The sequence below is a fragment of the Phoca vitulina genome, unplaced genomic scaffold (assembly GCF_004348235.1).
Source record: "Phoca vitulina isolate PV1807 unplaced genomic scaffold, GSC_HSeal_1.0 scaffold102, whole genome shotgun sequence".
Classification (NCBI taxonomy): Eukaryota; Metazoa; Chordata; class Mammalia; order Carnivora; family Phocidae; genus Phoca; species Phoca vitulina.
The window spans coordinates 894,671-908,012 of NW_022589805.1; the positions used below are offsets into that span (position 1 = coordinate 894,671).

The 13,342-nt window shown below is 47.5% G+C and overlaps 1 protein-coding gene across 1 annotated transcript in view; it reads left to right on the top strand.

The window, feature by feature from the left end:
- HMOX2 (heme oxygenase 2) overlaps nucleotides 1-13,290 on the top strand; it is a 29,094-nt gene extending 15,804 nt beyond the window's left edge. Inside the window, exons 2-6 of the mRNA XM_032397686.1 lie at nucleotides 9,466-9,591; nucleotides 10,819-10,936; nucleotides 11,361-11,852; nucleotides 12,796-12,922; nucleotides 13,015-13,290. Of these exons, the coding sequence (XP_032253577.1) occupies nucleotides 9,506-9,591; nucleotides 10,819-10,936; nucleotides 11,361-11,852; nucleotides 12,796-12,922; nucleotides 13,015-13,142 (951 nt within the window). The 5' untranslated portion in view covers nucleotides 9,466-9,505 and the 3' untranslated portion in view covers nucleotides 13,143-13,290. The remainder of the gene's footprint in view (nucleotides 1-9,465; nucleotides 9,592-10,818; nucleotides 10,937-11,360; nucleotides 11,853-12,795; nucleotides 12,923-13,014) is intronic.
- The last annotated feature ends 52 nt before the right edge of the window (nucleotides 13,291-13,342 follow it).

A 13,342-nucleotide genomic window follows, 5' to 3' on the forward strand; every position in this document is an offset into this window, starting at 1 on the left:
AGTGGCAGCACCAGAGTTCAGCAGAGACTCCAGGCCATTCCTTGTATAAACTAAAAAGCTGTTGACCTAGATGATATGGTTTCCTCAGAGTTTTGGGAGGCACCTCTTACCAGGTGCCTTGTTGGGTTAGAGCGGATTCACCCCCATCCACTGCTCCCAGCATCTGGCTCAGCCAGCATCTGCAATGAGGATTTTCTAGCTGCAGTGGTCACATGTCTCTCCTTGGAAAGAACAGGTATTCCCATTTTCTGGCACTGCCAGAGAATGAGGGGCAACTCAGAAGACCTTGGGTGTGACCTGCTCAGAATTATCTGTTGATTCACTGGGATTTTGTTATCTTTCTCAGTGTTTCATAATCACTCGGCTGCTCATTTTCTTTTTTTCTTTCTTTCTTTTTTTTAAAGATTTTATTTATTTATTTGACAGAGGGCGCACAAGCAGGGGGAGTGGCAGGCAGAGGCAGAGGGAGAGGGAGAAGTAGGCTCCCTCAGGGAGCCCGATGTGGGGGCTCAATCCCAGGACCCTGGGATCATGACCTGAGCCAAAGGCAGATGTTTAACCGACTGAGCCACCCAAGCACCCCTTAGCTGCTCATTTTCTTCAGCAGCTTCTTCAGTAAGAGACCATCAACATTTGGGGCAGCCTTACATTTCATGAAACATATGCACATTAGCTCATTTAGTCCTTATAGCGCACTTGAAAATGTGAGGCAAAGGGAGTTACCCTATTTATGGATGAGGAGACTCAGCCTTCAAGGAGTTATGACTTACTACAGCCATGCAGCTACTAAACATTGGGAGTCCAGATCTCAATCCCAAATCTTTAAAACTCTAAAGACCATGCCCTTTGTGCAAGGCCCAGTTGCCTTTCCATTCCCAAAGGTGAGCTGAGTCTATAGCAATAATCAGTAGTTAGCAGGAGCCCAGAAGTGCCCCAGTAAACTGACAGGTCCATGAGTGTCACTCCCTTGCCCCTCTCTACATTCCAGCTTCCCTGAGGTCTGGGAGCAGAGCAGGGCCAGTCAAGTGGCTGTTTACCTAAGGCAGATGGCACTTCTGCATGTCCATTCATTGAATGGCATGCAAAACTGGCCCTTGGTGCGGGGTTTACCCTTATCAATGCTGGATTGTAAACCGTGCCAAGGAGAACAAATTCTTGTCCACACCACATCCAGGAACAGGGCTTTTTCCTCCTCTTGAGAGTTTCTTGGTGTCTTAGTAAGGTTTGAAAAGCTCAACCTGGAGTGTCTTTTAGGGCAGACCAGCTAGTAAATAGTTCTGGGTTCATACTCAATTCCTTTTGTAGCATTTGTATAATTTAACATTTATTATCAAGTGTTTTCACAGTCATCATCTTATTTGATCCTCCCAGTGGTCTTTTGGTATGGAACACTGGGCAAGTGTTCATTCCTACAGGTGAAAAATAGAGAGATTTGGAGGCTCTGAAGAGATGTACCTTCCTGTCCCCGGTTTCTTCTCTCAATAGTAGCTCTAGGGTTCTTTGTTCCCAGATCATATAAAGGGTTTATACGTAGGATGTTAGAATTTACTCTTTTTATGTTGACACATATTCAGAAAAGAATTTTTAGGTAAACAATCTATTTATTTATATCTGCTGAGGCCCCATGGGACTATGTGGCATCATTAAGAATTGACATGGCCTGATTTATGGTATTGGTAAATGGGAACAGGTATTCTCTCACTTAAATATGAAAAGCCTTTAGGGCATATAGAGAAGGAACAGATCCTATAATCCAGGAAAGAGAGAGTCTGGGATTCTTGTATTCTAACATTTATGGGGCACATAATGAACATGGTTTCTGTGAGAGGTAATATATTATTTTTGAACTGTGACCCTCCTGAATGTCACAATATAAGTGGGTTAGGTGAGATCATAGACAAAGATGTATACAATTGAAAGGTATTTATTGAATGCAAAAGTAGAAAACACACACAAAACCATGGGCAGTGGGAAGGAACCTGTACCAGTGACCAGAGGTAGGCCTTCAGATAAAAGAAACTGGAGTCCTGGGCCCCTGTGTGGCTCAGTCCGTTAAGCATCTGCCTTCGGCTCAGGTCATGATCCCAGGGTCCTGGGATTGAGCCCCACATTGGGCTCTCTGCTCAACAGGGAGCCTGCTTCTCCCTCTCCCTCTGCTGCTCCCCCTGCTTGTGGCTCTCTCTCCATCTCAAATAAATAAAATCTTAAAAAAGAAAGAAAGAAAAGAAACTGGAGTCCTCATTACTTCTAGTGCTGGCTAAGAAAAGTAAGCAGAGGCCAGTGGAGTGCCTACCCTCATAGGCACTTGGGTGAGAAGCAGCCTCCCGGGGTGGGGGAGTGCACGTTGAACTGGGCCTGTTCAGAGGGCTTAGAGGGGTCCAGGGAGCCAGTGCCTAGCTCTGATGTGAAGAGAACAGCTGAGGCAGGGACGACAGGGGAGACCCTAGGCCTTCTGGAGCCCCGGGAGGGGAGCAGTAGAGAAAACACAACATAGCTGGGTAAATGCAGAACCCAGCCTAACTGGGCCCTCTGGGATGAGAATGGCCTTGGCCAGCTTAGAGGCATGGGAAACACAAACAGGTCATCAGGTAGAAAATTCAGACCATAAGAAAGAGAGAGAGGGAAGGGAAGGAGGAAGGGAGGGAGATATGAAGAAAGAAAACCAGATTACATACCAGTTAGAGGCCTAATACCCAATCAAAAAATTTTTCCCCAATTAAAATTTTTATTATTTTATTTGGTATTTATTTATTTATTTTTTTAGTAATCTCTGCACCCAGAGTGGGGCTCAAACTCCCGGCCCCAAGATCAAGAGCCTCATGGCTCTTCCAACTGAGCCAGCCAGGCACCCCCGGTATTTTAGAATTTAACCAATATTTTCTTGTCCCACCTCCATTTAGCTAGCATTCTCAGTGGGCATTCTGTTTGTGCATCTACATCAGTTACAACTCAAGTTGGAGACTGCCCAGGGTACTGACTTGTAAGTAATTTGGAACATGGCATTGGACTCTGAGAAACTGAGTCTGAGGGAGTTTTGATGATCTGTCTTGTAGGAAGCTTCTGGTTTAACTGGGGAAACACGATGACAGCACTTGTGAAAGCTGAAGAATAATCACCTCTTATTAATGTGATGCCAGTTCTATACAGGAGTAAACTCTGAGCTGGGAACAGCCTTCTGGTAAGCAGGCAGGGACTCCTGGTGCCCAACCACAGGCTGTTTAGTGGGGAGGGGTGGGAGCTATGGCCGACCCAGTACAGGAGTCTGAGCAGCTGCTTACGCCTTCCCTGTGGCGGTTTCCTCCTCTGCACATTAGGATAACAACACTAGCTCATGTGGGCATCTGTAGCTGGTCACTGTCAATTCCGGAGTGGGAGGGTAGTTCTAATTTCAGGGAGCTGGTTGCCATGCGTTTTCTTACCCCTTCCCCCACCTTGCTGTCTAGTGCTGGCTGAGCTCAGCAACCTGCTCCCTTCTTCAGTGGTTTTCCAGGGCAAAGAAAAAGAATCAAAATGGAAAAGAATTATTATAGATTAAATCTTTTTTGTGCCTTTTTGTTTTGTTTTTTGATTTATTTATTTTAGAGGGAGAGCACAAGCACAGGGAAGGGCAGAGGGAGAGGGAGAGAAAGAATCTCAAGCAGACTTCCCACTGAGTGGGGGTCTGACACAGGGCTTGGTCTCACGACTCTGAGATCATGACCTGAGTCGAAATCAAGAGTCAGATGCTTAACTAGCTGAGCCACCCAGGCGCCCCTGTGGCTTTTTGAATTACCAAATGGGGAATGAGTGATAATGTAATCCTGTCTGGCAGCACTGCACTTTCTGAAGTTTGTAGGACGTGTCCATGGAGGAGGTTATAATAAAAAAAAGTCCTGAACACGTCTGTTCTTTCAAGAGCCCTAGTGCCTTGAGCCTGCAATTTACAAGGAACAAAGGCTTTGAAGTAAGTGTTGTGGATCTGCTGGGCAGGTCCACAGGAACTTCCTTTGCTGGAAGGAACATTGGTGACGGGACATTGTTGTTACTTCTATCATATCTGGTGCGGGAGTAAAAACCTGTGTCAGGTGAACAGCTAGTACGGGAGTTATGGAGGTAGATTTTATAAACAGAGGGTCACAGTTTTCTGGAATTAAAATACAGAGGGCAGATGGACCTTTCTGAAATTTGTAAGAGCAAAGTAAAGGCCCAGGTGACTTCCTATGGACTAGTTAGTGCAGTATCTTACCTTAGCTGGTTTGCTTGGTCCAGTTCCTCTGTCTGTCTCTCTCCCTGTCTTCCCCCCGCCTTTTCAAGAGAATTGGGCCACTTTATATAAAAGAAGGAGCCAATTAGCTAAAAAGTCAAACAAATCGTGTTTATACCTTTCCAAACTACCTTCCTGTTATCGGTATACTTAGATACTTTGTTTTTTCATTTTTGTATATATAGATATATATATTTTTTAAAGATTTATTTATTTATTTTAGAGATTGAGAGAGAACACGTGTGCAAGTGGGAGGAGAGGGAGAGAGAGAATCCATAAGCAAACTCCCGGCTGAGCACAGACACCCATGTAGGGTTCAATCTCACAACCCTAAGATTATGACCTGAACTGAAATCAAGAGTCGGATGCTTAACTGACTGAGCCATCCAGGTGCCACTTTTACTTACATACTTTTGCACATACTTGTAGTCAGTATTTTGAGTCTTTTAGGTAAAACAAGTGTATGTAGACTTTTCCATAGTGGATGCAGCCTATCAACTTTTCCCATCTGTGCCAAGATTCTATTGTTTACGGTCGTTCGAGCAATCCTACCCTGTATTGTTAGGCTGTGTGACTTTTTTTGTAACATCATAGTATGGCTACCTACCATTTTGTTACAGATTACTATTAATACATCTTCAAGTGTATTTCCCAGAGTGGAATGTTTTTTTGTTGTTTTTCAACAACAAAGGGGGGAGAGAGAAACCTAAGCAGACCCCAGTGGGAGTGTGGCAGCAGCTTGTTGATAATGAGAGGTTGAAGTCTAGAAAATTTCTATGTTTATGATTTGGCTTCTGATTTTCTGGGGATTCCAGTGGTTGCTGCAAAGAAAAAAAGGATACAAGTGTAGAGGCCAGTCAGACCAAGTTTGGACACGTAGCTTTTCAGAGAATGAAGTGAATTCTGCTTCTGACATTGCAAGGTGGTTTCTGCATGCTGCCCCACACAGCCACTCCCTTGAAGAACAGTGACCAGGCCACAGAGGTGGACAAAGGCTGCCTTCCCTGGGCCCTACTTGTGTGGATTGAATGTGCTAATGGAGCTTTCCCCAGAACCTTCTTCCCATCTGTGTAGATGGTGCTTTTAGTTCACATTAAGGATTTAGTATTCTTGCCTCTAATTGGAGTAGGACAGTATCTATTTTTCTTTCAAAACAAAATTGTTAAATCATTTCAGAGTTTAGAAAACTATTGAAGTAGTCAACAGCCGATAACTTTTTGTTGTCCACAGGTGCCATATTGTTGGCAGTATGCATGAGAACACTGCCTGCCTGCCTTTCCTTTTTGGATTTTTTTTTTTTAAGATTTATTTATTTATTTGACAGAGAGAGACACAGCAAGAGAGGGAACACAAGCGGGGGAGTAGGAGAGGGAGAAGTAGGCTCCCCGCTGAGCAGGGAGCCTGATGCGGGGCTGGATCCCAGGACTCCAGGATCACGACCCGAACCGAAGGCAGACGCCCAAGAACCGAGCCATCCAGGCGCCCCTGGATTTTTTTTTTAAGTTTTTATTAATGTAAGTAATCTCTACACCCAGTGTGGGGCTCGAACTTATGACCCTCAGATCAAGAGTTGCATGCTCTTCCGACCGAGCCAGCCAGGTGCCCCTCCTTTGGATTTTTTATTCAGCAAGTGTTTGTTGAGAACTTGTTATTTTCTGGGCTCTGGAACTCCACCAGTGAAAGAGACAGCTGTGGCCCTCCCTCTGGAGCCAGAGTTGGGCCTCCTTTGAGCTGAGAGGAGGGAATTAGGGGCTCTCAGGCAGGACTGGGGTTGAAGAACGTGGGAGGAAAGTGTACCCAAAGGGAGACTGGCACAAAGTGGTAATGAGAAGACATCTGTGGAAGCTGGCTTTCCCTTCCTACCTTTTTTTTTTTTAAGATTTATTTATTTATTTTAGCATGTGCAAGAGAGTGGGGGAGGGGCGGAGGGAGAGAGAAACCTAAGCAGACTCGCTGCTGAGTGCGGGGGCTGGATTCCAGGACCCTGAGATCATGACCTGAGCCCAAACCAAGAGACACCTAACCAACTGTGCCACCCAGGTGCTCCTCTCCCTTTTGTATTTTTAAGATAAGCAAAAGGCCCTGTTGCTCCAGCAAGACTATGCCCTCCCAGAGCAAGACCATGCCCTCCCAGAGTGTGTAGTTATCAAACAAAACAATTAATGATCAGATTTAATCACATATATAATCACTGTTGTGCAGCGTGATAATTAGGTGCAGGAAGTTTACCTAACTTACCATAACTAGTAACCTAGACAACCAGATTGCAGTTGTTCTTGTCTGCCTACTTTTAGTTTCACATGCAAGCAGCATGGGACCTGCAGTCTTCAGGTGCCTGGGGTATGTCTTCTGCATGGCCACATGCACCTCCACCTGTCTAGAGGCTCTGGGACCTTTTACTCTGCCCTCTTCCCTCCACTGGGTGGCCCACAGCTCCTATCCAGCCCCCTTTTCTCTCAGCAGCCTGTGTGCTGAGTGGCCCAGGATAAATCTTGGCTCTCAGGGTCACCAAGGACATAGAGCTGAGATGTTCTTTCTTAAAAGTCTGTAAAAAGAGGTCAGTGTGGACAAGCTGGTGTGGGGCTTATTCTGCAGTCGACAAAGTGTACCTTGGCCCCTTGGTAAAAGAATGCAGGATGCATAGCTGGGCAGCCTTACACCATCTCTGTGGTCTGTCCCATTTTACTTTGTTCATGTTGTTCCTTGATCTAGAGGCCCTTCCTCTCTCACCCAAATGCTGTCTGTCGTTGAGGGTCCTGGGTAAGCCCTCTCTTCTCCAGGAAGCCCTCTGAATACTCTTCTCTCCATGTGATGACCACCTACCTTCACATTCTGGACTTAACATTAATGAACTGCACAGTTCATCATTATTATTGGAGATGAGAGTATATCTGATTTGGAGTCAAAAGAAGGTCCCATTTACTATATATACTGGGTTTTTTTTTTTCCCAGCATATTGAGATATAATTGATAAGTTAATTACAATATATTTGAAGTGTACAACGTGATCTATAATTATGGATTTCCACAATTGAATCCATATCCATCGCCTCACATATTCTTTTGTAATAATGCTTAAAAGCTACGCTTCTCAGCAAATTTCAATTATGTAGTAAATTATTAACTCTGGTCACCATGCTGTTCATTAGGTCCTCAGGCCTTAATTGTCACTGAAAATTTGTACCCTTTTACCAACCTCTCCCTATTGTCCCCACCTTCAGCCCCTGCAACCACCATTCTACTCTGTTTCTATGACTTAAATCTTTTTTTTTATTTTTAAATTTTTATTTTTTTAAAGAATTTATTTATTTGACAGAGAGAGCACAGGTAGGCAGAGCGGTAGGGAGAGGGAGAAGCAGGCTCCCCACTGAGCAGGGAGCTGACGTGGGGCTCGATCCCAGGACCCTGGGATCATGACCCGAGCCAAAGGCAGATGCTTAACCGACTGAGCCACCCAGGCGCCCCTTAAATCTTTTTTTTAGGTTCCACATACAAGTGATACCATGTATGTCTTTGCCTGGCTCATTTCACTTTCTGCTCTTTATTTTCTAAGCATTCTAGGACGACATCAGTTAAGCCTCTATCAAAATACATCCTTCTCTCGCTTTGTCTCTCTGTCAAATAAAAAATAAAATCTTTTAAAAAGCGGGGGGGCCTGGGTGGCTCAGTCGTTAAGCGTCTGCCTTCGGCTCAGGTCATGATCCTAGGGTCCTGGGATCGAGCCCCGCATCAGGCTCCCTGCTCAGCGGGAAGCCTGCTTTTCCCTCTCCCACTCCCCCTGCTTGTGTTCCTTCTCTCGCTTTGTTTCTGTCAAATAAATAAAATTTTTAAAAACGCCTCTATCAAAATACAAACGTAAATAATATCTAATATTTAGTGCTTACCATGTGGTAGGCACTGTGCTAAAAGCCTTACTACCTTCCCTGTTCTCACTTAATCCTTCCTATCATTAATCCTACTGTATAAATGCTAAATCTAAAGGCGTGAAGGTTCAGAAAAAGCGTGCCGAGCAAACCATGTATTATAATATCTGAAAAGATAAAGAAAATGTAATTACAAGCCTAGAAGAAACTCAGGATATATACCAACATACTAGCAATGAGTTTATCTGTGGGGTGAGATGGAGGTTGGTTTTTATTTTCTTCTTTATACCTTCGAAGGACCATTACTTAAACTTTTTGTCCCCCTAGACTCCTGTTTCTGGGTGGAACATGTAGAAAATGCTCACTAAGTAGGTACTGGTGGAGGTAGAAAATGAAGGCCTCTTTTTTCCTTGGCTTGATTGGGTAGCTCTGGTTTTGTAAGTTCCTTTAGTAGCTGGTGCAACTGTGCTGCTGTTCATCTGGAAAATTCCCCAGATGGGCTGCTCCTTTGCACTGCCAGATAGAGGCCTCCGGGGGTGGGAGGTTAGCTTGTCTTGTGAGACTCTATTTCCCTGGCTGACGGAGGTTCGGCCCTGGCAGCAGCACTGGGAACTGACTGGCTAGCTTGTTTTATTTCCTTCAGCCCGGCAGAGTCAGGGGTAGGCTGTGGTGACTTCATGTACCTGATACCGCTTGTCTAGTGCCTTTCAAGCTGGTCTGTGCACAAGGCTGGGACGGGCCAGCCCAGATGCCCTTGCTGCCCGACTCAGAGCCGCTGTTCCCGCCGCTGCTTGTTTTTGTTCTAAGCTTTATCTGTGATGTTATTTTGTGTTTTAGGTAACTTTTAATTTTGTAATTTCAAACATACAGAAGAGTTGTAAGAATGGTACAAAGAACTCTTGTGTACCTTTTATCCAAATTCACCACCAGCATTTTGCCTCATTTGCTTTTACTTGGTATAGTCCTCCCACTCTCTCTCTATTACGTATGTGCACGTGCACACACATTCTGAGCCATTTTACAGTAACTTGCAGACAGTGTGCTCCTTTACTTTTAAAAACTTCAGAATACAGTTCCTAAAACAAAGACATTCTCATACATAATCACAGTACAATTTATAAAAATCAGCAGGTTCAATATCAATACGATGCTATTACCTAATCCACTGTCCATATTTAAATTTTGTCCATGCTCAGATAATGGTCCCAGTAATGGCAGAGCTTTATTTTTTAAAGAAAACACTCTAAGGCACGTGGGTGACTCCTCCATTATGTTGGCTCAGACGAGAGCAGCACCAGCAGGTGTTTGGGGGAAGTGGCGCTGTGGGCGCCACATCGCCAGCTTCTTGTGTCTCCTCAGGACCAGAAGAGTGAGCACGCAGGAATCACACTCGGCAACGATGTCAGCGGAACTGGAGACTGCGGAGGGGGTGGATGAGTCGGAGAAAAAGAGCTCCGGGGCCTCAGAAAAAGAGAACCATGCCAGGTGAGTGGTGGGGGCTGGCTACGTTGAGTCCTGTGGGCTTAGGGTGCCGGGGTGTGGTTGGGGTCGTGTCGTGCTGCTGCCGCCGCCCAGGACACCTGATTGGGACTGCAGAGAGGAACAGCATACAGCATCCTGGGCTGCTTGAGCATTCTCCCCCTTTGTTCCCAAGGAAGCAGGTCAGGCACTGCTAGAAGTGCTGAGGAATGGAATTTGATGGTATTTCTGATCCTTTTTTCTTCTTAAAACCCTAAGTGTTTTGTCTTCTGTGCTGAAAAAGCGTCATTAGGCAAAACTGGCACCTTGACTAGTGTTTTCCACTCCTTAGAATGTGGGAGTAGCTCTGACTCCAGGGATTTTTCTTACTGGGTAGGGACAGTTCATGCTAAGCCTCAAGTTACCGAAGCCTGTTCTTCATTGTTCTTATTGTCTCGTAGCCCTGTCACTGACAGAGTGCTTTTTTATATCTTGAAATAATTGCTAATAATAAATGATTCTTTTCCTAAAGAAGCCAGCAGAGGGAGGGTGGGCCGTGAGGGACCAAGTTTTTGTCACTCTGGTGGATGGATTGTGTGGACCGCGTGAGCTGCTACCCGGTGTGTCCATCTTTAGGGTCATGCGTCGTTTGCCTTGTTGTGTACTGGCTGTGGCACCTGTCAGCGCAACTGCATCCTGTGTCATTTTAAGTGATACAGGCCTACGTCCTGGCTCCAACTGCCTCGGCCCGTCTCATTCTGATCCTACACCTGGGCCCAGCCCCATGTAGTCCTGAAGAGGCTGTGGGTGGAAGGTGGGAGGAAGGCAGCAAGGCTGCCTTGGGACAGACACCGTCAGTCCATCACAGCAGCATGGATTCTGCGAGACATGTTCCCCAAGGCTGGCTGCTCCTGGAGAAGCCAGCAAACGCTGTGGTGGGATTAGAGGTGTGTTTCCTCAGGCACTAGGTGGCCACAGAGGCAAAGCATTGTTCATTTGGGTGGTTCATAGAGACACGGACACTGTTAAGGAGTAGGCCATAGTCATCCCCCATGTCACCCAAGTCCTTGAGGCCAACTCACATCTGCCTGCTCTCTGGCAAGACCCTGTATTGATGCTGGAGTGGAGTTTCTGAGCAGCTTCTGCCTCCAGCTCAGCAGGGGGACACCCTGAGACTGGAAGGGGCTAGTTCACACATGCACACGCGCTCGTGCACGCGCGCACACACACACACCCCTCCCTCCATCTCCACAGGATGGCTGACCTCTCTGAGCTCCTGAAGGAAGGGACCAAGGAAGCACATGACCGGGCAGAAAACACCCAGTTTGTCAAGGACTTCTTGAAAGGCAACATCAGGAAGGAGCTGTTTAAGGTTGGTGCCCTTGGTTGTGGATAGGGTCAGGTTGGGGGCCTTAGTCCCATGAGGAAGATCCCCTTGGAACTGCTCAGAGGCGGAAGCTGGGCCTTTCTCTACCCACTCTCCACTCTTTTGACATCAGATTGTGGTTTTCATGAAGCTTAAATAGAAGAGCATGGTGGTAGTGTGCAGGAAGCAGAGGTATCCATGTTCCTAAGAATTCACCATGTCAGTCCTTTAAGGAACATGGAAGTTTCCTGAGTGTGTGAAATAATTCACTGTATAAAAATGGGCTTCTGGGGAATTAGGGTGATGGGGGCACACTGCTGGAGCCTTCACTGGTGGCTCCTCAGACGCGGGGGCAGGTCGGCTCAGGAGATGTGCTTGTTGGTCAATGCCGACAGCCCTATCCCATGGTCTCCCCCGTTGCCCTTAACAGCTGGCCACTACTGCACTTTACTTCACATATTCAGCCCTTGAGGAGGAAATGGAGCGCAACAAGGACCACCCAGCTTTTGCCCCTTTGTACTTCCCCACGGAGCTACACCGGAAGGAGGCACTGACCAAGGACATGGAGTATTTCTTTGGTGAGGACTGGGAGGAGAAGGTGCGGTGCTCTGAGGCTGCCCAAAAGTATGTGGAGCGGATCCACTATGTGGGGCAAAATGAGCCAGAGCTTCTGGTGGCCCATGCCTACACTCGCTACATGGGGGACCTCTCAGGGGGCCAGGTGCTGAAGAAGGTGGCCCAGCGGGCCCTGAAACTCCCCAGCACAGGAGAAGGGACCCAGTTCTATCTGTTTGAGAACGTGGACAATGCACAACAGTTCAAGCAGTTGTACCGGGCTAGGATGAATGCCTTGGACCTGAACCTGAAGACCAAAGAGAGGATTGTGGAGGAGGCCAACAGGGCCTTTCAGTACAACATGCAGGTACTGCTGGGGCTCATGGGGTGGGGGGGGGGGCAATCCAGAGCTGCCTGAACAGGCGTCAGTGCATTAGGCCAGATGAGCTGCAGCCTGCCAGAGAGAAAGTAGAAGGACCAAATAGGCCACACAGGGCAAGCCCAGCGATGGCTCTGCTTTGTTTGACAGACAGCCTGTGTGTTTTTGCTTTGGGGAGGGCGAGGCCCTAGCACAGAGGGTTTTGGGAAAATGAAGCTCCCTCCCTCCCTCTGCCCATAGGATTCTGGTCTTGAGTGGATTTCCTCCTTTTTAGCGAGGGTTCTGAAAAGCCCCACTTGATAAGTTCATGGAGAGAACCAAGGAGAGTGAGAAGCAGAACTCCGTTTACAAGTAGCCTTTAGATGGGGCCAAGTCTGGGAAGGCTGATTCCGTCCCTGGAACCCAGGCCAGCCCTCAGCACCAGGAGAGTGGCCATGGCGGGGGGAGTGAAGCACCAGCCGCAGTGCAGGCCCACTGGCTTAGTCTGACATTAGCAAGCCTCCAAGGGCCACTTAGGATGGGTCAGCCCTGCTGGGGCCTGTTTTCGCATGTTCCTCTCTGTCATTCTTTCTAAAAATACCTAGCCACTGAAAATGGCCAAGTGCCAGTGCTCACAGGGTGTTTTGGGGCAGCGCTTTTGTTCTCTCCTCATTGTTTCTACCCTGGTAGTTTCAGCTGTGGGCTGTGTTGTCTGGTCAGTGCCCAGGGAAGAGCCACCACAGTCAGCAGCGGTGGGATGCTGAGCACAGGGAGAAGTGTTAGGTTGGTGTGGCTGTCCTTGCTGCTGATTGGGGCTGCTCACTTACTGGTCTGCCCTCCTGAGCAAGTCTCACCAGTTCTAGCTCCCTCTGCATGGGGGAAGAAAGAGATTTTTCTCCGAAAGCAGAGTGGACACAGTCAAGTGATGGCTGTTCATCCCCTGCTCCTGCAGATATTCGATGAACTGGACCAGGCTGGCTCCTTGTTGGCCAAAGAGACCCTGAAGGACGGGCTCCCCGTGCACGATGGGAAAGGAGATGTGCGTAAATGCCCCTACTATGCTGCTAAACCAGACAGAGGTAGGTCTTGCCTGTCCCGAACTCTCCTCCCAGGGTGGGTTGTGTCCACGTTTCCCACTGATGCCATGTCCCCTGTTGGTGCTGCCACACAGGTGCCCTGGAGGGCAGCAGCTGCCCCTTCCGAACAGCCCTGGCTGTGCTGAGTAAGCCCAGCCTGCAGTTCATTCTGGCCGCTGGTGTGGCCCTGGTTGCTGGCCTCCTGGCCTGGTACTACATGTGAAGGACCCATCATACCACGTTGGCGCCCTCCTCCTGAGTGACCACTGGCCTGCCCCCACCTCCACCGGTGACTAAACTACCACCTCAGGTGACTCTTCTTAAATGCTGGTTTTGAGAAAACAAGCAACCAATAAAGGCCAGACGCTAAAGCCTCTGCCTGTAGCGTCCTCTCTGTGGGCTAGATGCTGAGCTGGCTGTAGG